Consider the following 22098-nt stretch of genomic DNA (forward strand, 5'->3'; position numbering starts at 1 on the left):
TCCTATACTAGTTTTTAATATATTGTAATGATGGGAATCACCAGTTGGCACTGTTACACATAATTTTATACATTCTTCTAAGTATCATGTTAGCAGTTTTTGAATACCAGCTGTGCAGTTGTTAGTTTTGTGATGTAATTTCTTGTGTGGGGAGCTGTTGCACATAGCAAGAGAGTCTGCTTTCTGCTTTAATCTAATTAGAATCAGTTCTTTGTACAAAGTTGGCTCTGGTGTTTGGGCTGAGATTTCTGAAAGGGAGGTTTGCCAGCATGCTCTTTATGACCACCTGTATTCAAGGACTGCTGTACATAATGTTGCTGGCACAAAAGCCCGAGGCAGGCAACAGCTGGATTCGTTGCCTGGTATGCGTCGCCCAATAATCACAACGGGGTGGAGAAGTAGAAAAGTTTATTTGAAGCTTCAGGCGGTACAGGGAGACAACAATCTCAAATCCTGCACACCAGTGCAAGCAGTTACACATATTTTATACATTCATTCTTTAGCATACTTATCCAATAGCAAGATGCCCTAAGTATCCATATAGCCAATCCGGTATACCTGCCAGTTCCCCTTTTTCCTCTTATCATCTATTCCCCCATATATGGAGTTGTTTGTTCAGCATTATCTATCATTCCTGTCCTGTTTGACCTAATCTTGCTCCAGCCAGTCTGCGCCTGCAATACACTGTTGCAAATTTCTCAGCGTGACTGCTGTGAGTGTCTCTAGGCAGAAAAGGGAAGGGGGGGCCATCTGGGCCTAGAGCGAGGGGGCTTCATCGACACTCGTGGTCTTCCATCCCCTTGAGTTACCTAGTGGCCATGCCTGGTGTCACCAACAATAATGTAAAATAAACAACATGTACTAAGGAAATACTCAGACTCTGCATAACTGATTTGTCCTCCAACCAGAAACCAATTTGCTAGGCCCCAAAGTCTATTACCATTAAGGAGAGGGGCTGCAATATGATATGATTTTGCCCCTTATCCTAAGGTGATGTGTTTCTCTTAATAGATTCTTGTGCAGGTTAGGAGTTTTACAAAGCCATTAAAGGGAAAATGTGTGGACCTAGTTCCTGGTTCACCAGTGGTATTCCAGTTTTTGTCAGTATATTGCCTTTGATTTCAAGAGAGTTACACCATCAGAAAACTAGAATAACAGTGTTGAATCAAGCCCTTGGTGTGAAAAGTTCTGGCAAGTTTAATGATAAAGTCACAAGGATGGCAGGAGGAGGCAAGCTAGTCAGGGATAAAACAGAAGAGGGGCCCAGAAGTTGGGAAGAAGTGATAGAAGTGAACCTTGCAAATGTGATTGGGGCCCAGGAGCTGGGATGGCATGGCAAAAGGGAGTCAGGTCAGCAGGAAAGGTGAAGGGAAGGAGTTGGGCCAATGGGAGGTGGCATTTATACTTTTTGGGAACATTTTGTAGACATGGATGAAATGGAGCCAAATTCAGGACCAGATGCTGACTCGCTTATTCCAAAAGTAGTCCCATGAAAATCAATGGGACTACTTGGGGAGTAAGATACTAGTTAATGTGAATAAGGGTATCAGAATGTGGTTCTTAGAAGTTATACCTGCAAGACAGCTGCATAAAATATCCAGCCCTAAATGGACACTTTTAACATCTTTATGAAACTCCAAGTACATTACACCCAGTGAATCCTCTTTTATTCAGTATTTTACTAAGTTGTTCAAAGAATCCCTGCAAGTGAAAGAAACACAATTTAACCTTGGAGAAGATGGGCTGATTTGATTGCAGCAAAATAGACTTATCTAAATGTTGAAAGAGTAATTAATTATACTGAATTTTATTTCTGGAACAAAGGGGAGGGTCAACCGTTTAATTCATAGGATCAGGCCTAGGTCTTGTGTTGAAGGTAGACTAAATCTTCTTCCAAGCATCCAGCACAAGTAACTGAAATAGGTACTGAGGAACTCTGCAAGGAGAAATTCTCTTCCCCCAGGCTGCAGAGCTGCTCTGTAGCTGTTATTTGAACCTGAAGGATAACTGGGTGACTGGCAACTTGATAATATATGAAATTCATGTTGAACAAGTGCAAGGCAGGGCACATTGAAAGGAGCCATTTGAGCTACTCATAGATATTGCTGGATTGTAAATTAACTGCAACCACTCAGGGAAAAGAGTTGCAGATGGGAGGGGCAGTCATTGTGGACAGCTCAATGAATGCATCTGCACAGTGGTAGTCAAAAAAGGACACAAAATGTTAGAATGATTTAAGAATCTGTTTGAGGGTGCCTGAATTACTAAGATTGGTGTACATGATGATGCATTTCCTAGAAGGGATGTGAGATATAAGGTAATTTGTGGGTTGAAAAACAGGGATAAAGTTGTGGCGAAGGGGAGGGGGTAAAAGTTGTGATTATGAATGGAGTGACTTGTTGAGGTGGGATGGCTGGGATGAGGATGGTTTATTGGGTATTATCAGTTGGATCCGGTTTGGTTGTGTGTATATAATCTCCATTAAAAGGACAATGGTGTTTGTTGTTTCTTCTTATTTTAAGGGTATTTGTATGTGGCAGAGGATTTTCTGTATTTTAAAGTTAATCTGTACTGAATGGCAGGAGAACCAAAGGGGTTGAGCACTATCCCTCAGGCAGACCTTTCCACTTACCTTGGCAGCTGGATCACTGACAGAAGGGGGTATAGTTCCTATGTATGTGGAGGTGGGATTGATGTTTTTCTCTCATCTGATTGGGGGCCTTTTGATTTGGAGTGTTTACATGTTCTGTAAAGCCTTCTGGATCTTGTGCCTTGTCCTGGAAGTGCTTCCTTGAGAACCCAGCTGTGACAGCTCTATCTTTTCAATTGTTGAGAAGACTAAGCAATGTAGTGGTGAGTTGGGGATGTGAAGGGAGGATGAGATCATTGTTTCTGGGCCTTTGGCTGTCTGATTCCTGTGATGTCTACTGAAATTTCACCAGCTAATCACTCTTCTTTTGTCAACTCCAGTTCTCTCCTCCTGGGTCTGTATGTTGTCAGTATGGATCGTAAACTTTTTGGGGCAGGAAACTTACCTTTGTACATGCTTATAAACATCCAGACACCTTGTTGGCATCATTCAAATAATAAATAAGATAAAAATAATGATAATATGGAATAGGCAAGGGGGAAGTCTTCAGACATAGGGCTTTAGTAAAACAATTATCAATTCAATATGTCTCTCTGGAGGTTTCATCTTGAAAGCTCAAAGCATTAGCTTTCAGGCTCTCTGCTTCATACTACTTAATGCAAGGCTAGTGGCAAAAGTTTCTGCCATACATTATTTAACCATGGAAGAGATGCCCAACTTCATGTATGATCATTGACTGCTTCCTCTTGAGATATACAGGTAAGACCCTGAATAAGGCAGGATTCTGTAGTAAATGAGATAGGTTTCTGGAGGTATAGTGCCTCCTTCACCATAGAATTTGACAGGTATGCAATGACTGAGCCAGGAAGGAGGAACCCAACCTCATTCTGTTTGGGACTTGCATAGTGTCCAATGTATTTGACACGGGGCCACAATTGAACAATGAAGATTAAAAACAGATATTAAAAGCTACCTCATTCATAGAGCACTGTCCATCCTCACACAGAATGAGTTATAGATACTGTAGATAAGTAAAAAGAAAAGGAGTACTTGTGGCACCTTAGAGACTAACAAATTTATTAGAGCATAAGCTTTCGTGAGCTACAGCTCACTTCATCGGATGCATTTGGTGGAAAAAACAGAGGGGAGATTGATATACACACACAGAGAACATGAAACAATGGGTTTATCATACACACTGTAAGGAGAGTGATCACTTAAGATAAGCCATCACCAGCAGCAGGGGGGGGAAAGGAGGAAAACCTTTCATGGTGACAAGCAAGGTAGGCTATTTCCAGCAGTTAACAAAAATATCTGAGGAACAGTGGGGGGTGGGGTGGGGTGGGGGGAGAAATAACATGGGGAAATAGTTTTACTTTGTGTAATGACTCATCCATTCCCAGTCCCTATTCAAGCCTAAGTTAATTGTATCCAGTTTGCAAATTAATTCCAATTCAGCAGTCCCTCGTTGGAGTCTGTTTTTGAAGCTTTTTTGTTGAAGGATAGCCACTCTTAGGTCTGTAATCGAGTGACCAGAGAGATTGAAGTGTTTTCCAACTGGTTTTTGAATGTTATAATTCTTGACGTCTGATCTCTTGTGTGGACTGGTCCAGGCTGAGGTTGATGGTGGGATGGAAATTGTTGAAATCATGGTGGAATTCCTCAAGGGCTTCTTTTCCATGGGTCCAGATGATGAAGATGTCATCAATGTAGCGCACGTAGAGTAGGGTCATTAGGAGACGAGAGCTGAGGAAGCATTGTTCTAAGTCAGCCATAAAAATGTTGGCATACTGTGGGGCCATGCGGGTACCCATCGCAGTGCCGCTGACTTGAAGGTATACATTGTCCCCAAAATGTGAAATAGTTATGGGTGAGGACAAAGTCACAAAGTTCAGCCACCAGGTTAGCCGTGACATTATCGGGGATACTGTTCCTGATGGCTTGTAGCCCATTTTTGTGTGGAATGTTGGTGTAGAGGGCTTCTACATCCATAGTGGCTAGGATGGTGTTTTTAGGAAGATCACCAATGGACTGTAGTTTCCTCAGGAAGTCAGTGGTGTCTCGAAGATAGCTGGGAGTGCTGGTAACGTAGGGCCTGAGGAGGGAGTCTACATAGCCAGACAATCCTGCTGTCAGGGTGCCAATGCCTGAGATGACGGGGCATCCAGGATTTCCAGGTTTATGGATCTTGGGTAGCAGATAGAATACCCCAGGTCGGGGTTCTAGGGATGTGTCTGTGCGGATTTGTTCTTGTGCTTTTTCAGGGAGTTTCTTGAGCAAATGCTGTAGTTTCTTTTGGTAACTCTCAGTGGGATCAGAGGGTAATGGCTTGTAGAAAGTGGTGTTGGAGAGCTGCCTAGTAGCCTCTTGTTCATACTCCGACCTATTCATGATGACGACAGCACCTCCTTTGTCAGCCTTTTTGATTATGATGTCAGAGTTGTTTCTGAGGCTGTGGATGGCATTGTGTTCTGCATGGCTGAGGTTATGGGGCAAGCGATGCTGCTTTTCCACAATTTCAGCTCGTGCACGTCGGCAGAAGCACTCTATGTAGAAGTCCAGGCTGCTGTTTTGACCTTCAGGAGGAGTCCACCCAGAATCCTTCTTTTTGTAGTGTTGGTAGGAAGGTCTCTGTGGGTTAATATGTTGGTCAGAGGTGTGTTGGAAATATTCCTTGAGTCTGAGACGTCGAAAATAGGATTCTAGGTCACCACAGAACTGTATCATGTTCGTGGGGGTGGAGGGGCAAAAGGAGAGGCCCCGAGATAGGACAGATTCTTCTGCTGGGCTAAGAGTATAGTTGGATAGATTAACAATATTGCTGGGTGGGTTACGGGAACCACTGTTGTGGCCCCTTGTGGCATGTAGTAGTTTAGATAGCTTAGTGTCCCTTTTCTTTTGTAGAGAAGCAAAGTGTGTGTTGTAAATGGCTTGTCTAGTTTTTGTAAAGTCCAGCCATGAGGAAGTTTGTGTGGAAGGTTGGTTCTTTATGAGAGTATCCAGTTTTGAGAGCTCATTCTTAATCTTTCCCTGTTTGCTGTAGAGGATGTTGATCAGGTGGTTCCGCAGTTTTTTTGAGAGTGTGTGGCACAAGCTGTCAGCATAGTCTGTCTGGTATGTAGATTGTAATGGATTTTTTACCTTCAGTCCTTTCGGTATGATGCCCATCTGTTTGCATTTGGAGAGGAAGATGATGTCTGTCTGTATCTGTACGAGTTTTTTCATGAAGTTGACAGATTTCCACTCTATACGGCTAAATTCAGTGCCTTGCATGACAGGTTTCAGAGTAGCAGCCATGTTAGTCTGTATTCGCAAAAAGAAAAGGAGTACTTGTGGCACCTTAGAGACTAACAAATTTATTAAAGCATAAGCTTTCGTGAGCTACAGCTCATTTCATCGGATGCATTTGGTGGAAAAAACAGAGGGGAGATTGAGACTGCTGAATTGGAATTAATTTGCAAACTGGATACAATTAATTTAGGCTTGAATAGAGACTGGGAATGGATGAGTCATTACACAAAGTAAAACTATTTCCCCATGTTATTTCTCCCCCCCCACCCCACCCCACCCCACCCCACCCCTCACTGTTCCTCAGATATTCTTGTTAACTGCTGGAAATAGCCTACCTTGCTTGTCACCATGAAAGGTTTTCCTCCTTTCCCCCCCCTGCTGCTGGTGATGGCTTATCTTAAGTGATCACTCTCCTTACAGTGTGTATGATAAACCCATTGTTTCATGTTCTCTGTGTGTGTATATCAATCTCCCCTCTGTTTTTTCCACCAAATGCATCCGATGAAGTGAGCTGTCGCTCACGAAAGCTTATGCTCTAATAAATTTGTTAGTCTCTAAGGTGCCACAAGTACTCCTTTTCTTTTTGCAAATACAGACTAACACGGCTGCTACTCTGAAACCTGTAGATAAGTAGTATGTGATCATATAATGGAAGCCTGTCATAATGCCTGTACAGGGTTAAGGTTGTGTAAGAAGTATTAACTTTGGCATTTCTAGACTTGAAAATATCTACCTATGTAGCTACTCATATGGACCCCCATCATCATATCTGAACACCTCCCAAAATTACAATGTATACATAAAGATATTTATTTTTCTCTTTCTCTCTTTTGTCCAGTCAATTAGAGAGAGACTAGTTATTTTTAATGTGGTACTGTTGTAGAAAAATTTGTTCAAAGCAACACATTTTTCATTTTGCCTTGAGGATACTCTTGTTTCATGTTCTCTGTGTGTGTGTATATAAATCTCTCCTCTGTTTTTTCCACCAAATGCATCCGATGAAGTGAGCTGTAGCTCACGAAAGCTTATGCTCTAATAAATTTGTTAGTCTCTAAGGTGCCACCGGTACTCCTTTTCTTTTTGCGAATACAGACTAACACGGCTGCTACTCTGAAACCTCTTGTTTATGATTATCCTGTAATCTTCTGGGCGTGAATGCTAGATTTGTGGGCCAGTGGCCAAGAAAGTTCTGTCTACTGCACATATGGGGTTACATTTGTAGTAGAACATAGGTGTGGGAAGTCATGATCTCATAGTGTGAAGCAGCCCTTCAGGTAATTTGGGTTCATTCCATATAGGGCCAAAACCTTGAATCCATCAGAGTATTCATCAGGCAGCAATTGCGGACAGCATTGAAGTACTGAGGTGATGTACTCTCTGCAGCCTGTGTTGCTAAGCAGCCTGGCAGCTAGGCTGCTGTGTTCTGAAACAACTGTAGTTACCTTTTTATTAGGTTGGTGGTTTAACAACTAGGCACAGAAAATTACAGTAATCAAGCCTGGTGATCAAAAATGAATGAGTTACTGTCAGTAAGTCTAAATCTGCAAGGAGGAGGCACAGGCTTCTTGTCAGAAAGATGGAAAATGGTGTATTTAGTAGCCACAACTATTTGATTATCTGTGATGTTCTGTTCAGGACACCCAAAACTGTAACCCACTGTGACACTTCTGCCTCAGCAAGTGAGAGCTTTTCTGGAGATTAGACTGTGTCAACTCCCTGCCTCTATCCCAGACTAATCTGTCTATTTCACCAGCAAACTCTTCCAGACTCTGCCAATCTGAATCTTGCCTTGCAGGTAATTGACAGTGAACGTCAGCTCCCAAGTTCCTCCAGAGACGTCTGTATGCAGTGTCCTGTTCCTCTCACAGAAATTATGAAGTTTGCCACCTGCAAAGAGATAGGGCAAATACCATCCTGTTAGGTTAGCTGAAAACTCACACTTTGCTGTAATAACACAACACTGAGATAGTTTTGTAATAAAACTAAGAGTAAGTTTATTAATAAAGAACAGAGATTTAAGTGGTACTAAGCAAGAGAAAAAGATACAGGTATGATTACAAACAAAAATTTTTTTTCTAGTGACAAACTTAATCCTAGCAAGGTATACCTTTGCCTAAAACAGTTGCTCACTGTTTCTCACAGGAAGTTATCAGCACTTTTTTTCCCTTCAGGCCAAGAGGACCCAACTTTCACAGGCTCAGAGGATGCTGTTCCATATGCCCCTTAAGTGATGGATAATTAGAATGTCTTTCTGCTCCCCTTTTTATTTTCCAAAGTCCATTGTCTTTGGCTCAAGAGCCAGGAAGACTTCCTGGGGTGCAAACTCTGTCCCCTGATGTGCTCATCAAGCTGCTGTTTGTAGCTTTGTTTACCTTATAAATAAATGTACTTTCATTGTCCTCTGGCTTACAAAGCTTGACCCAGACAGGTACATCCACATTTCTTTGTATAATGCAGGCTGGTTTATCAACACTCCACAACATATTTTAGGAACATATTTCCAGCACACATACATAACTCTTTATACACCACTCATAGATGCATCACACAATGATATTTCATAGTAGCAGCCGTGTTAGTCTGTATTCGCAAAAAGAAAAGAAGTACTTGTGGCACCTTAGAGACTAACAAAGTTATTAGAGCATAAGCTTTTGTGAGCTACAGCATCCGATGAAGTGAGCTGTAGCTCACGAAAGCTTATGCTCTAATAAATTTGTTAGTCTCTAAGGTGCCACAAGTACTCCTTTTCTTTTTACAATGATATTTATAACCAGTATGTCACCAGCTTTCACAGAAGACCTTGCTTGATACACTTTTATAGTACAATAATATTGTATACAATCAGCTGATTTAATTGCTTAATATTTGGGAATCAGAGCCCCTGTTTTCCCTCTGTGGTGTCTGGATCCTAATTGTCACAGTATCCAGAAGCAGTAAGGAGGCCAATGTGGCCACAAGTCTGTGGACTGTCTTAATGATCTAAGGACTTGTACTCAATGGAGGATAACATTATAGAGGTGGCAAATTCTTTACCTTCCCTACCAACATCATACCAGGCTTTTCAGCTTTCAGCTTCATCCAGCTGCCCTTCATGATTATTTTGACTATTTTAGTCAAGATGCTGGACATGTTGGAGTTGGCACTGTTCGCATCTGATATGAAGATGATAGAGAACTTCAGTTTGCAACCTTATAATTTCTTTTCATGTAGTTTATTGAATGGAATATTTATTCCATAGGTCTCTCACAAAACGTCTAGATTATTTTACGTTTTTTCACCTCTGTAGAGGCTTTTTCTTTAACAAACCAAGAAAAGAGAAAATGGATGGAAAAACATGAAAATGGATAGTAATAAGAGAGAGGTAATTTTCTTTGTCTTTCCAAAGTCTTTGCCACTGTTTTCTTATTTCTACATTTTGTACTTCTGGTCTAATGCAGTGGAGCAGGATGAATGTACTCAATTTTGGCTGAGTGAATCATCTGTCCATTTAGCTTCTGTAGCTCAATGTCAAATAAAGCTAAATATTACAGATTTTTACTAAATAAAGGGCTATTTTCTCATCCAAGTTAAACTTATAACAGCTAGAAATTATTAGTTGATATCTGAATCAGATTTGTACTAGGTCTATTATGTATACTACATATACTATTACAATATATCTATTCACTACACCAAGCCATGTCACATAATTTAAAAAAATGACATTTGGTACATGGGACACATTAATTTACACTAATTTTATATAAAAAAGGAGTAACAGAATAAAAGATCAAGAGGAATATGATTAAAATAAATTACAGTAAACAGTAATGTATCCCAAGAAACGATCAAAATAGAGTCTTGAGTCACTATGTTATTCTTACATATTTCTCTAGAAAAAGTTGAGGGGTGCAGTCTGAAATTAAGCTGGAGGTCCGCATGGTCTAAAGTCTCCTATCATCACTCATTCTGGAGAAAAGAAACAACGAATAGTCTGTATTATGTTCTAGAAATAAAATAGTGTTGAAGCTCCTCAATTCAAACCATGATTTGAGAGAAGCACGAAGAGTCTGAAGTATTTTGAGGAATTATATTTACTGGGGTACCCATGTGAATAATTCTTTGTATACATTTGCATGATATTCTCAGATGCTTCATCATACTCTATTATATTCTTTTGTACATCAGATAAAGTAATATTTACTTCCTTGATGAATCTTAATATTAAACAATCTGAAGATTGACTACTTTTAATAATTCTTTTCTGTGTTACAAACAATATTAGTTTATTTGAAAACAACAGCATACTAACTCAATTGAAATTTCTGTAAGTGCTTAGAAAACTCTTAAACTGTGCTCATGACTCATGATGCAATAGATTCCTATGATTGAATTATAGCTTTGCATTTAGAAGAGAACCAAACTATTATTCTACAGATGCTGTGATTTTTGCAGAGACTTTATTTCAGTTATTCTGAATTAATGAAATCTATTTAGCATACTTTTTCTTAGATGCTTTATTTTAAAGTTGAGAATAGAGTTGATAAATCTAAATATTATCCATTTCAAAATAAGTTTTAAATTACAATCAAAGATAGTAAAACTGTAACATCATCAGTAACCATCTTGAATTCAAACATAAAACCCATTCAAAGTAATACAAAATGAGCTTTAAAATACAAGTTGATATTTAAATCAAGTACAATGCATTTTTGTATTTAAGTATATTAGAATTATACACAACATAAAAAAGTAGATATATACAAGGAAGATAAACAATTATGAAATTTAAAGGGCAGATTCAGTACCTTGAAGAATTAAAAAAAATATGAATTGGAATTAGCAATATGAAATAGAATTAGCATGATATTTTGACTTATGATCCTCAATTCAATCCTGGAGTAACTTAGTTGATTTCTTATCTAAGTGGGATGTCACTGAATCAAACAGTTCAGTTTTAGGGGATTACTTCATGTCTTGAGTACTGATTTTGGGAAAAGTTGGTATTTTGTATTCCCTTCAGAAAAGTCATGGTTGGGCTTAATCTGATTTCCTTTAAGCATGGAATTTCACAGAATATTTGATTATTGAAATGGTAGAGTCCATGAAATTTTGACAAGCATTACTCAACAGAAGTTGTACAAATCCAGAATTACTTTGAAGTTATAATTGTCCTGTCACCATTGTAGTCAAGAGGAGATTTGCTTACTTAAGTACCACAGTTGGACACTATGAACTTGACCTTTGTGTGCTGAGTACCAACAACTTCTACAACTTTCAGTGGAAAATGAGGTGCTCAACAGCTTTCAGGATCATAACTTGCATCAACACTTTTGATATATAATGTGGCATATCGCCCTTTTTTCTGTTTGAAAATCTGGCCATAATACATTAGAGTATTTTCAGTAGATTAAGGGGGAAGAAGGCCAGTATGCTGACTCTGCACCTGATCTTTTCCCAGAGCTTTGCAGAGTAAAAATGTCAACAATACCAAAGCTCTGTCCTATGCAGAGTAAAAAAGACACCGCTACAGTAGTTTTGTGTTGTCTTCTTGAATATTCATATAACATTAATTCAAAGAAAGACCATCATGAATTCAGCAGAGAAAACAGTTCTGCTATCAAGTGGCCTGGAAACTTTTTTTTTTTTTTGGCAAAGTAAAAATAAAATCTTCACTGTATATTTGGTCTTTTAAAATGTCTAAAGTGCTTAAGCAAATGAAGCGTCTTTTCCCCTTGGAATAAAACAAGGTTTTACATTTCAGCTTGTTTGGAACAGTTCCATATAGCAGCAGTGGAAAAAAGTGGAAGTGGAAAAAAGCCAATTTGGTCTTATTCAGTATCTGACTAAAATCAGTGTTGCAGAATATTTTTCCAGCTGAAGTGGTTTGTTGGCAATTTACAAAAAGCCTCACGCACAGATCTATTCCCCCAAGAGCCCTGGGGCTGTTCTATCTTGCATCAGCAGCAATGGTCCTCCAGAGCTTTCATGAGAGCCAGGGATTGCCAGACTGCAGCGTGCTCTGACCATGCCCCCTGCTCTCCCAGTAGGGCCAGGCAGAAGCGTTTACATTGGCATTAAACCACCCAGGGATTTCCCTGCAAGGAGGAAATCCTCAGTTACCCAATTAAGGTGGCCTTTTTGCATTGCTGGATAGAGTAGTTTGCAGCCTCCCTCATCATTAGCAGGGAGGTGTGGGTCATGGACACAACAGGGCTCCATGGCCTGTTCATATGGAGCCAACTGGCCAACCTACCTACTTGATGGTGATTTTAGGACTGTGTGGAAATTTTTCAGTAAAAGTTTTAGCTGGAAACTTGGTTTTGAATAAAACTAAGATTTTGTGGAATCTTTGTTTTTCTGACAAAAACAAAACAAAACATGTCAGTTACTTGGTTTCTCCCTTTATTGGAGTGGAAAAAGGGGAGGAGGGAGTGGAAGTGGGGGAGGGGAACAAAACACACTTTCTCACACGTTTTTAGTCCATCTCACCTTCTTTTCAATTGGGAAAGTGGGATTTTTTAAAATTAGGTTTAAACAGTGAAAGTGGAGTAGTCTCTTTTTACACCCCCTGCCCCCAATGTTTCCCAATGGGGAACACGTAAAATGTGAGTTGCAGGAGGGTGAAAAAACGTTTCTCAAAATGTTTGACGCAAGAGGGAAAAGTCTGGTTTGTTTTTCAGTTTGGAGGGAGGGGAAATCGACCAGCTCTACTTAATATCGGCCCCCTCTCCTCTCACCAGCCCTGCTCCAAAGGGGGAGAGCGGCGGCCACAGGGGGTTCATAACACTAGGGCTGGAGGGGACACGGGGTAGAAGCCCCTGCCCCCAGCCTGGGAGGGAGTCACGGCGAGTCCTGGAGCCACAAGGTTCTGCATAAGCTGGTCCCCTTCGCCGCGCGCTGTTTGCGTCCTACAGAGTGACCCGCTCGCGCGTCCCGCTGCGCTCGGGAACAACTGGCAGCGCGTGCTGGAGGCGCTTAGAACCCAACGGCGGCTAGAGCCGGTGAACCCGGCGCGCGGGGCCCGCGCCGCTGAGGACACGGACACACGCGCGCGCGCACACACCGAGAGCGAGCGAGCCAGCTAGGGGCTGCTTCAACAGCCGCCTTTTAATTCCCAGGTTTCGCGCGCGCAGACGGGCGACAGAGAGGGAGGGCGGCGCGCGCGCCGGGGGACTTTCAAACCTAACGGCTGCCGCGGCGGGCGGGGGCTTGGGTTGGGTCTCGCGCCACGCCCGCGACCCCGACCGCTACAGCAGTCGGCGGTGGCGCCTCGGGAGAGGGGGGTAGTGCAGCTGCCCGGGCTTTCTAGCGCGAACACGGCCACGCTGAGCATCTGAAAGGGCGGGCGAGGCCGGGCCTGAAACTAACCGAGAGAGGGCTCGGGTGGACCCTGTGGGAACGGGAAAGGTTGAGCCTGGGCGCTGCCTGGCAGAAGGATCCGGCTCCTGGGACCGCCAGCTGTGAGCAGCCCCTCACCACCCACTGAGGACTCGGTGGGAAAAGGGCTTCTAGGACCCTGCGTTGATCCTTTGCAGTGGGCCAGGGGGAATCCATCCTTGCAGTGAGGAGAAGGCCCCGCTAGGAGTTAGGCCAGTGCTGTGGTCCCCCTTCTCTTCCCCCGGGGGGTGGTGATGGCTGTTGGGCGGGGTCCTCGTCTGTGAGCCCAGTGAGTTGAGTGAGGCAGTGCTCAGGCAGGATGAGCTCCATAAACAGCAGCTTTGTCTGGGTCACACCCTCTCTGCCTCAGGACCCGTTAAGCAGGAGGTACTCAGCAGACTCCCAGTTCTTTGGACAATACCATATCATATGGAAGCAGCGGCCATTCGTTGTGCTGCTGGTATTTGTGAGCTGTGCTGTGGGAGGTAAGACACGTAAGGGCTTCTAATACTGAAATGATAGCAAGCAGGCACAGTCCCGTATTGGATGGATGTAGCACAGCTTGTTCCTCTCAACCCAAGAGAACCTTGCAGGCCTCTGGGAATAGAAAATCACCTGCTTGGCCTGTGTGATACCAGTCCATCTCAGCATGTGTGTCAGTGAAGTCGGTGGTTAATTATTGGAAATGGATCAGGCCTAATTGCATTATGACATCACCTAGGCTTTAATTTTTCACTTTGACTAGTTTCACCTTTTATCTCTAACCTTTTGCCCTCTTCCTGTGACCTTAACTGCCCAACTTCATGCACAAGCTATATCATTGGGCTTCTCAGCTCCTTTTGTTACCTCTCTCCTCCTATTTCAACTTCCCTCTGCCCTCTTCTTCGTTATCATTGTTCATCTCCTTCCTTTTATGTGTCTCACTTGACTTCCACAAGCACCACTTTTCTTTCTTTTGTTATCTCCCTGCTCACATCCCCTCAACACTCCTCCATTTCTAGCCCTCCTGGTAAAAAAAAAAATTGATCATACATTTTTATATAATGAAGAGGTTTCATAAACAGCAGGAATCAAGCCGCTAATTGGAACCTGAATCTGGAACCAAATGCAGTTCTGCTTGAGCTATGTTAACTTCTTCAATTATTTAAAAAAAAAATGAGGAGTCCTTATGGCACCTTAGAGACTAACAAATTTATTTGGGCATAAGCTTTTGTGGGCTATTCTGCCTAAAGTGTAATCATCATAAAGAGAGAAAATAACCAAAATTAGATGTAAAATGAGCTCTACATATTTGGTTGAAGAGAACTAAACTGTACAGAAGAACTCGGTTCCAGTGTAATTCCAGATAAAGAAAGAAAAAAGTTAATGAGAGAGGAGGCACCATCATATAATGGCTTAGGAACTACATCACAAGATTTTTAAAGATCTCAGAAACAGAACATACTCAGGACACTTTGGGTACGCTCTCCCTGATCTCCTGCTACTTCGTGGTCTGTGTAGTCCTCTGTATCATCATCTTAAATCTGCAAGTTTACTTACTTTTACACAGTGCTAGAAGCTGAATGTTTCAAGCTTCTGCTGATGAGGTATTGAATAGAAAGGTACTCCATGCTGTGGTATATCCCTGCTCTTTAAACTTTTTCTCCTTGAATTCTGGCTTTCCTTATTTTTTGCATAGTTTTTCTGTTGACTGTTTTCCATCTTTACAGGACCAACAGACTTAGTAATATCAGGAAGAGAAAAAATTAAGTTCTTACCTATCCATTTCTTTTGTCTGAGGTATATGGTTTGTTGATCTAACCCATCGTTGCTTTAAGGTTACAGAGGTCTTACCATAGAAGAGAATAAAGGAATAGATCCAAACTGGCTGAGAAGAGTTTTGAATGCCAGTGAAGCAAGACTTGCTCCTACCCCCAGCTCTGGGATGGGCAAAGGCCAGGGTCTGTTGTTTTTTTTTCCATCAGCAATGGATGCAGATCCCAAAGATCACTGACTGCAGGGCTAGCCTTAGGGAAAATGGCACTCTGGGCAAATTTGGTGTGCCTGGTACCCAGGGGCTCCCCTCTATTGCCCCTGGGTTCCCCTCCATCACCCCAGCCCCCATAAGCCCCTCGGGTTCCCCTTTCTCCCCATTGCCAGCAGGAAGGACTGCAGAGGGAGGAGTTTCTGAGCCCCAGGGGCTCCCTTAGCCATACACTCCTGACCACCGTGCCTGTGGGAAGGGGGGACCCAGGGGCTGGTCCTGCTGCCTGCACCTCCCCGCCAGGATGGCAGTCCCGAGTTCAACTGCATGCACCCCCACTCCTGCAGCCCAAGCCTGCCAGCTTGCAGCACTCAGCACCATTGTGATCACCCTGGGCCGTCACCCACGTCACTCACCCCTGAGGCTGGCCCTGACTAACTTCTACCTGCACATACATGTTGTATCTAAAATACTTCCTCTTAACCAGGGGTGGGAAAACTACGGCCCGCGGGCTGGATCTGGCCCGCAGGATTGCCACCTGTGCTATAACTAGTAGCACCCCAGGTGAACCTTGGACAGGCTTACTAAGATTACGGAACTAGGCATTGCCTGGGATCATGGTCCCAAGACCCTTCCTCCAAAGAGTCAAGTCAGCTGACATGTTGACATTGACTGAAACGGCAAGTAAAAGAATAGACTGAATGCCAGGTTTTTGCTTGGCAGATCACCTCCACAGAAGCTGAATTTTTCCACCAACGAAGTAGTGATGACTCTAAAGGAATGAGCCCTTATACCCAGAAAATAAAAAGCACCTTAGACCATGCAGTCTTCCTTAACTTAAATAACGTTGGCATTTTTCTATGACCAAAAGGGAGCCCTTTCCTCCTCTCTTCTTTGCAACCTGAACAGCAAAAAGGGGAGCCTGATTAGCGTAAATCCACCATGTTGGTGAACTTTATGAAGACTCTGATTACTGGCATAAAGCTGAAAGTTAAAGTGATTACTGAAACTACTATTGTCCTATAGTTAAGTGCAGGGGTGGGCAAACTTTTTGTCCCGAGGACCACATCTGGGTGGGGAAATTGCATGCAGGGCCATGAATGTAGGGCTGAGGCAGGGGGTTGGGTTGCGGGAGGGAGTGCAGGGTGTGGGAGGGGGTGTTGTGTGTAGGAAAAGGCTCGGCAAGGGGTTGGGGCAGAGGAGGGGTGTTGGGTGTATGAGGGGGCTCAGGGCAGGAGGTTGGGGTGCAGGAGGGGCATGTCAGGGGGCTCAGGGCAGGGGGTTGGGGTGCAGGCTGGGTGTGGCAAGGGGCTCAGGGCAGAGAGCTTGGGTGCAGGAGGGGTTCAGGGTGTGGACTCTGGCCTAGTGCCGCTTACCTGGAGTGGCTCCGGGGTGGCAGCATCACTCACCATGGCCAGGGCAGGGTCCCTGCATGCCTGCCTTGGCCCTGCACTGCTCCCGGCCAATGGGAGCTGTGGGGGGCGGTGCCTGCAGGTGAAGGCAGTGCGCGGAGCCCTCTGCCCCACTCCCCCAGGGGCTGCAGGGACATGGTGCTGGCCGCTTCCAGGAGTAGGGATAGCAATCCCGCAGGCCAGATCCAAAGCCCTGATGGACCAGATCTGGCCTGCAGGCCGTAGTTTGCCTACCCCTGCTCAAGAAGGTATTAGATGCCCATGATACCTACAAAACTTTTTGCCTGTATTACCATGCTTATTTTGAAGATGTCCAGGGGAACTTTTTTGTGGTGTTGCAGTACCATATAATGCTTAACTTGTATCTTGTGCTATTTGTTTTTAGTGCTCCACTGATAGGAATGCAGCACATGAACTAAATAAGAATATACTCAGATGCTACAGTACAAGGCTATTGGGAATTTGGTTACATGTAACTTTGGCAAATGTTTTTGGGGAAGTGATAATATGTCTCTTGTTGGATAGATTTTTTACTGGTATATTTTCATTGGTGTATTTTCAACTAGACTTGATATTGAAAAAAGGAAAAAGAAGCAAGTAATTGGCTTTATTGTACAATTAAATCTGAATAACACTATCCTGGTTAACTGAAACACTTCTTCAGAACTTGCCTGTGTAGATCCCCATTACAGGATCTGTGTAATCTGCCTTCACTATATACCTTCCCTATGGTGAATTCACACCTTGGATTGTTTTGCTGTTTATTCAAAACCCCATTTGGTTAAACATTTTCCATAAAACATTTTGGTGGTGGTGTATTGAGGTAATCAGTTCGAGATATAGAAAATAGAAGGGGGAAGGAAGAAAATATAAAATATCATTGGCAGATATAGTGAGTGCTTTTTGTTATGTTTGTCTCACTTTATACATTTGAGCTGAAGTGAAATACGGATGCTGATGAGTGCTTACCAGTCAGACCAAGACCTTGAACTAGGAACATTCATGCAGTTGTGCCCTGGATATGAAAATAAATACTGGTTGAACATTGATTTTATGCATGTTAAATGTAAATTTCCACAGCCCTTATATTAGCCTGTTTGCAAACCTAAAATCAAGTAGCAGGTACAAGAGAATGTCAGGTCAGATCTGCTGGGCTGCTTCTGATCAGAAATGCGTGTTTATATACAATGATATTGTTTCTGTATATAATAATCTCTTTTTATTTCCAGCTCTGTTGAGAACCATTCTGAAGGAATCAAACATTCCTATTATTGTAATTCTTTGTTTGATTGGAATTCTCCTTGGAATATTGGGCTACTTTATAAAGGAGGTACTGTATATTTAATAACTATAACCATTATTAAAGTGGGCCATAAGGCAACACATGGGTTTTTTGTTTGGTTTGCTGGGTTTTTTTTACCCCACAGGGTTATAAATAAAGAGGAAGTTTTGTTTTGGGCAGGGGTTCCCAAACGGTGGACCACAGAATACTATCCTATCATATGGTTATCCTTGTTTCCAGATACTAAACAACATTCAGAGGCAGCTATACATACATGAAATACATCCTTAATACTAACAAATTTATTTGAGCATAAGCTTTCATGAGCTACAGCTCACTTCATAGCTCACGAAAGCTTATGCTCAAATAAATTTGTTAGTCTCTAAGGTGCCACAAGTCCTCCTTTTCTTTTTTCGGATACAGACTAATACGGCTGCTACTTTGAAACCTATCCTTAATACTAGTTTTCCATAAAAGATATTTCTGTAGCTGGCACAGGGATCCGATGAGATTGTCAATGAGAGAGGAGGTAGACCTTATAATTGTGAATTGGATGGGTTTGCAAGAACACTCTCTCTATTAAGAAGTAGTTCATGCTATCAAAATATTTGAGAACTTTTGGTCTGGAGGTTAAAGTTCCAATCCAGGCTTAGAGATCTGGCTTTCGCCCACAATTGTCCCAATTTCCTCATTTGTGGAATAAGGATAATAATTACTTAATTCATAGGGTCTTGTATGGTTTACTTAATATTTATAAATCATTTTGATGGTAGGCACTGTAATTGCAAAGTATAGTTTTTGGACTTTGGAAAAAATCATTTTAGTAAAACCTCACTTTTTATTAATGCGCATAAACTGTCGATTATGTGCGTAGTGTTACACATTTTGGGGCCTATTCATGAATAGTTTAGTGAAGAAATGTCAGTGGAATAAAAGTGATGAGACAGTAATTATTTCTTATCTCTCAACCTGAAAACTGAAGTAAAACAGGAATAAGTCAATAATAATTTTTTTAAAGTAAATAGAACTGGGCATGATCCAATTGAATTACTAGAAATTATTCTTGTCGTGTGTGGTAGAATGATGGTTGTTGACTTTACTATTATTAAAAACTTAATTCAGGTTGATTCAGACAAAACGTGTTCCTTACTTATGCTAAAGAGAAATCAGCCTATTGATAAAAAAAAAATTGAAATCCCTATTTGGAAAGCTGTGTATAAAACACTTGTGTAGTGATTTACCTTTTTCATCATGTCATAAAGATAGTAATCATCCCAACAGCTCTACAAGGTACTGTAGATATCTAACTAAAGATAGAGGAGCTGAAAAGCAGTGAGGCTATGACAAGTTTGAGGCTACACAGTGGGGTGGATAAAAATGATTTTATCAAAAAAAAAAAGTAAAACTTTTTTTATATACTTGGATTTTTTAAAAAGTAAATATTGGTTTATTTTTTTAAGTAAGCCTCTTGAAATTATAACAACGTATGTTACGGCCTAAATTTACAATAAACAATTAAATCTTTTAAATTAAATTAAAATATTAATATTAAGCAGTACATGTTTGCTGTTAAAATTTCAATGAAAGTCAAACCACTTAATTGGTGGAAGTTACTAAGTGCTTGTAACCAGAGTTTGTTGAAGTGCTGAACCAGTTTTTGAGCCTCTTCTGTAGGTGCGGAGAGAACATTTGGGTTTATTCATCTAGCTCAGTTCAATGACTAGTTCATTTAAAGTTAAGAAACCAGCTGAAGAAAAAAGTAGAAAAGCTTGTTTTCCTCTTCCAATCTGTGAATAAAAACTAGATGTAAAAGGATGAGACTTACTAGATCTTAAAATCCTGAAGGAATTGGTGACCAGAAATATTCAGTTCATTTAACTTAACTACTGATAATACTTTGTGTAATAAATCAGTTAGCTTTAAATTTAAACCAGGATTTGATAATATTTTTTCTTATGTATCCAGTGCAGGTAGGGTAGTTTTATTTAACTACTAAAAACATTGTAAAATGCTGTTTTTGTGCATTTCTAATTAAATTCAAATTTCCAAATAGAGCTTGACACAAATCACAAGTAAAAAATGAATCATCATCTAGTAAGTAAGAAATGTGAATAAATGTAAGATAAGATATGTAATTGCTTAAATGTGTATGGATATAGTGTGTCCTTCTGTTTAGCAAAAAAAAAAAAAAAAAGCACCAAATGTAGTTTAAAGGCTATATTTACTTGCAAATCAACATGTTTTAATGGTTACCAACTAATGAGAATTATCCTTTCTTTAGGAAAATAATTAAAAAGTACATATGCAGAAGAAGATTACAATCAATGATTAAATCAAGGTTTCCTGCATGCTGATTTAAATTGTGATTAAAATTGATGATTTAAATCATTTCATTCTGCCACACAGAAAATTACTGGTAGAGATGGGATTTATTACGCAACAGTTGCTCAGTCTTAAATTTATGTTTAGTCCACAGTAACACACTAAACTATTGCTGCATCTCTGCATATGCATCAACAGAACAAAAATCTTGTATGATGCGGAATAAGTAATGAAATGATTTGTTAGTATTTTAAAAATGTTGTGATAGAATGATGGTTTTTTTTAATTAGGTATTTAGAGTCAATAGGCTATTACCTACTTGCTTTAACACTTTTAAGTGAAATTTTAGACCTAAAAGATTTGGTGCTTCTTTTATGATTATAATTCTAGTGTAATTACTTAAATTTATAATTAGAAATCGTGAAAAGTTATATACAACATTCTGTTCTAATAGATTTTTCACTGCAGTTAAGCAGAGTGACCACTCACTGGCTTCCAAGGTATTTTCTCCCTGCCCAGCTTCAGTTTTTGCAGACTCTCTCCTTTGCTTTTCTCATTTTGTTTTCTACCTTGACTCCAGGCAGATGATCCTTTTTGAGCCTTGACTCCTGTGGCTCTTTGTTGAGCAATCAGCTAGTTGCTTAGGCAGAAAATGCGACAGGCATGGCTGAACACAAATTTTTTTAGCAGCAAGCTCATAGTGTCATCGTTCTGAATCCCCTTCTTGCTCTCCCTTGCAAACAGTTGGAGCAGTCTTGGAAGTTCTTTCTCACAGGGCAGGCAGAAGAGTTTCTAACAGCAAGATCCATGGTAGCAGTCACAAACCAGGAGGTTCTCTCTCCCCTTCATCTCAGGCTTCCAGTGGTAAGACCACTACCTTTGTCAACATTAGGAATTCAGCCTCCCCCTTAACTTCTCAGGATAGGTGGCATATTTTGAAAAATCTTCCACACTGTGCACCAGTGGTCCCACTTTTGCCATTTGTGCTCCCCTGGAGCCGGCAGCACTTTAAAGAGGGCCTCTTACTTTTCTGCAAGTTTGCCTTACTGGATTGAATGCTCCAGCTCCTCCTTTCATTACAGAGGCCAACCTGACACTGTGGAGTACCACAGCATTTCAACCCCTCTTCCCCTCGAAAGTCCCAGGCACACATCAGAGAGTTTTGTTTGCTGAGGCAAGGGATGCAACAGTTCTCAGCACTGTAGTTTTCCCTCTTCCCACAGGAATGCCAGGGGATGTTCCTATCAGACTCTTACCATAAAACGTGGGCTTTAGGATTCCAAAGGGCTTATTAATTATGTAAGAAATGTTTTATGGAGGTGATTTAACCAGAGATCATCTCCTTAGTGGGTCAGGTTATTCATCAATCCAAAGTCCCACTCAATGTTAAGGCTACTTCACTTCCCTATGCAGGTCTACTTACCTCCTTTCTGTGTCCTCTCAATTCTCTGTTTCTCCATCCACACACTGTAATGTAGGTTAAGATTGAGAGGAAAAGCTTTAAAAGGTCTAAGGTCTCTGAGAGGAAGGTTAAACCACCTTCTCTTCCTTCTCTTATATCCTCTTTCTCCTCAGACGAGGCATACTTCATCAGACATTTCAGTTTTGATAAAGGATTCATTAATGAAGCAAATATCTAGAACCACTAGACTTTAGTAATCCCCTACTGAGCTCCCTGGACCCTGCAGGGGACTATTAGAACAAGGATTGACAGAAGAATGGGAAGGAGTATTTGTCTTTTGTTGAATCTGCCCAAACATTTTTGCTCCCAAAGTATTTGACTCAGATAATCACAGAAACAGGGAGGGATCCAGATGTTGGCATAGATGCTTTGCTAAAACTGAGGGGTATGTAGCTCGGGTGGATGAAGGGATGCAAA

General features: G+C 41.4%; 1 protein-coding gene across 1 annotated transcript in view; it reads left to right on the forward strand.

The window, feature by feature from the left end:
- Positions 1-13044: 13044 nt before the first annotated feature.
- The window catches only part of LOC119857693 (sodium/hydrogen exchanger 10-like), a 328581-nt gene continuing 319527 nt past the window's right edge, over positions 13045-22098 (forward strand). Inside the window, 2 exon segments of the mRNA XM_043517916.1 lie at positions 13045-13725; positions 17845-17945. Coding sequence (XP_043373851.1) covers positions 13560-13725; positions 17845-17945 — 267 coding nt within the window. The 5' untranslated portion in view covers positions 13045-13559.

Source organism: Dermochelys coriacea, chromosome 6, assembly GCF_009764565.3.
Source record: "Dermochelys coriacea isolate rDerCor1 chromosome 6, rDerCor1.pri.v4, whole genome shotgun sequence".
In the NCBI taxonomy this organism is placed as follows: Eukaryota; Metazoa; Chordata; order Testudines; family Dermochelyidae; genus Dermochelys; species Dermochelys coriacea.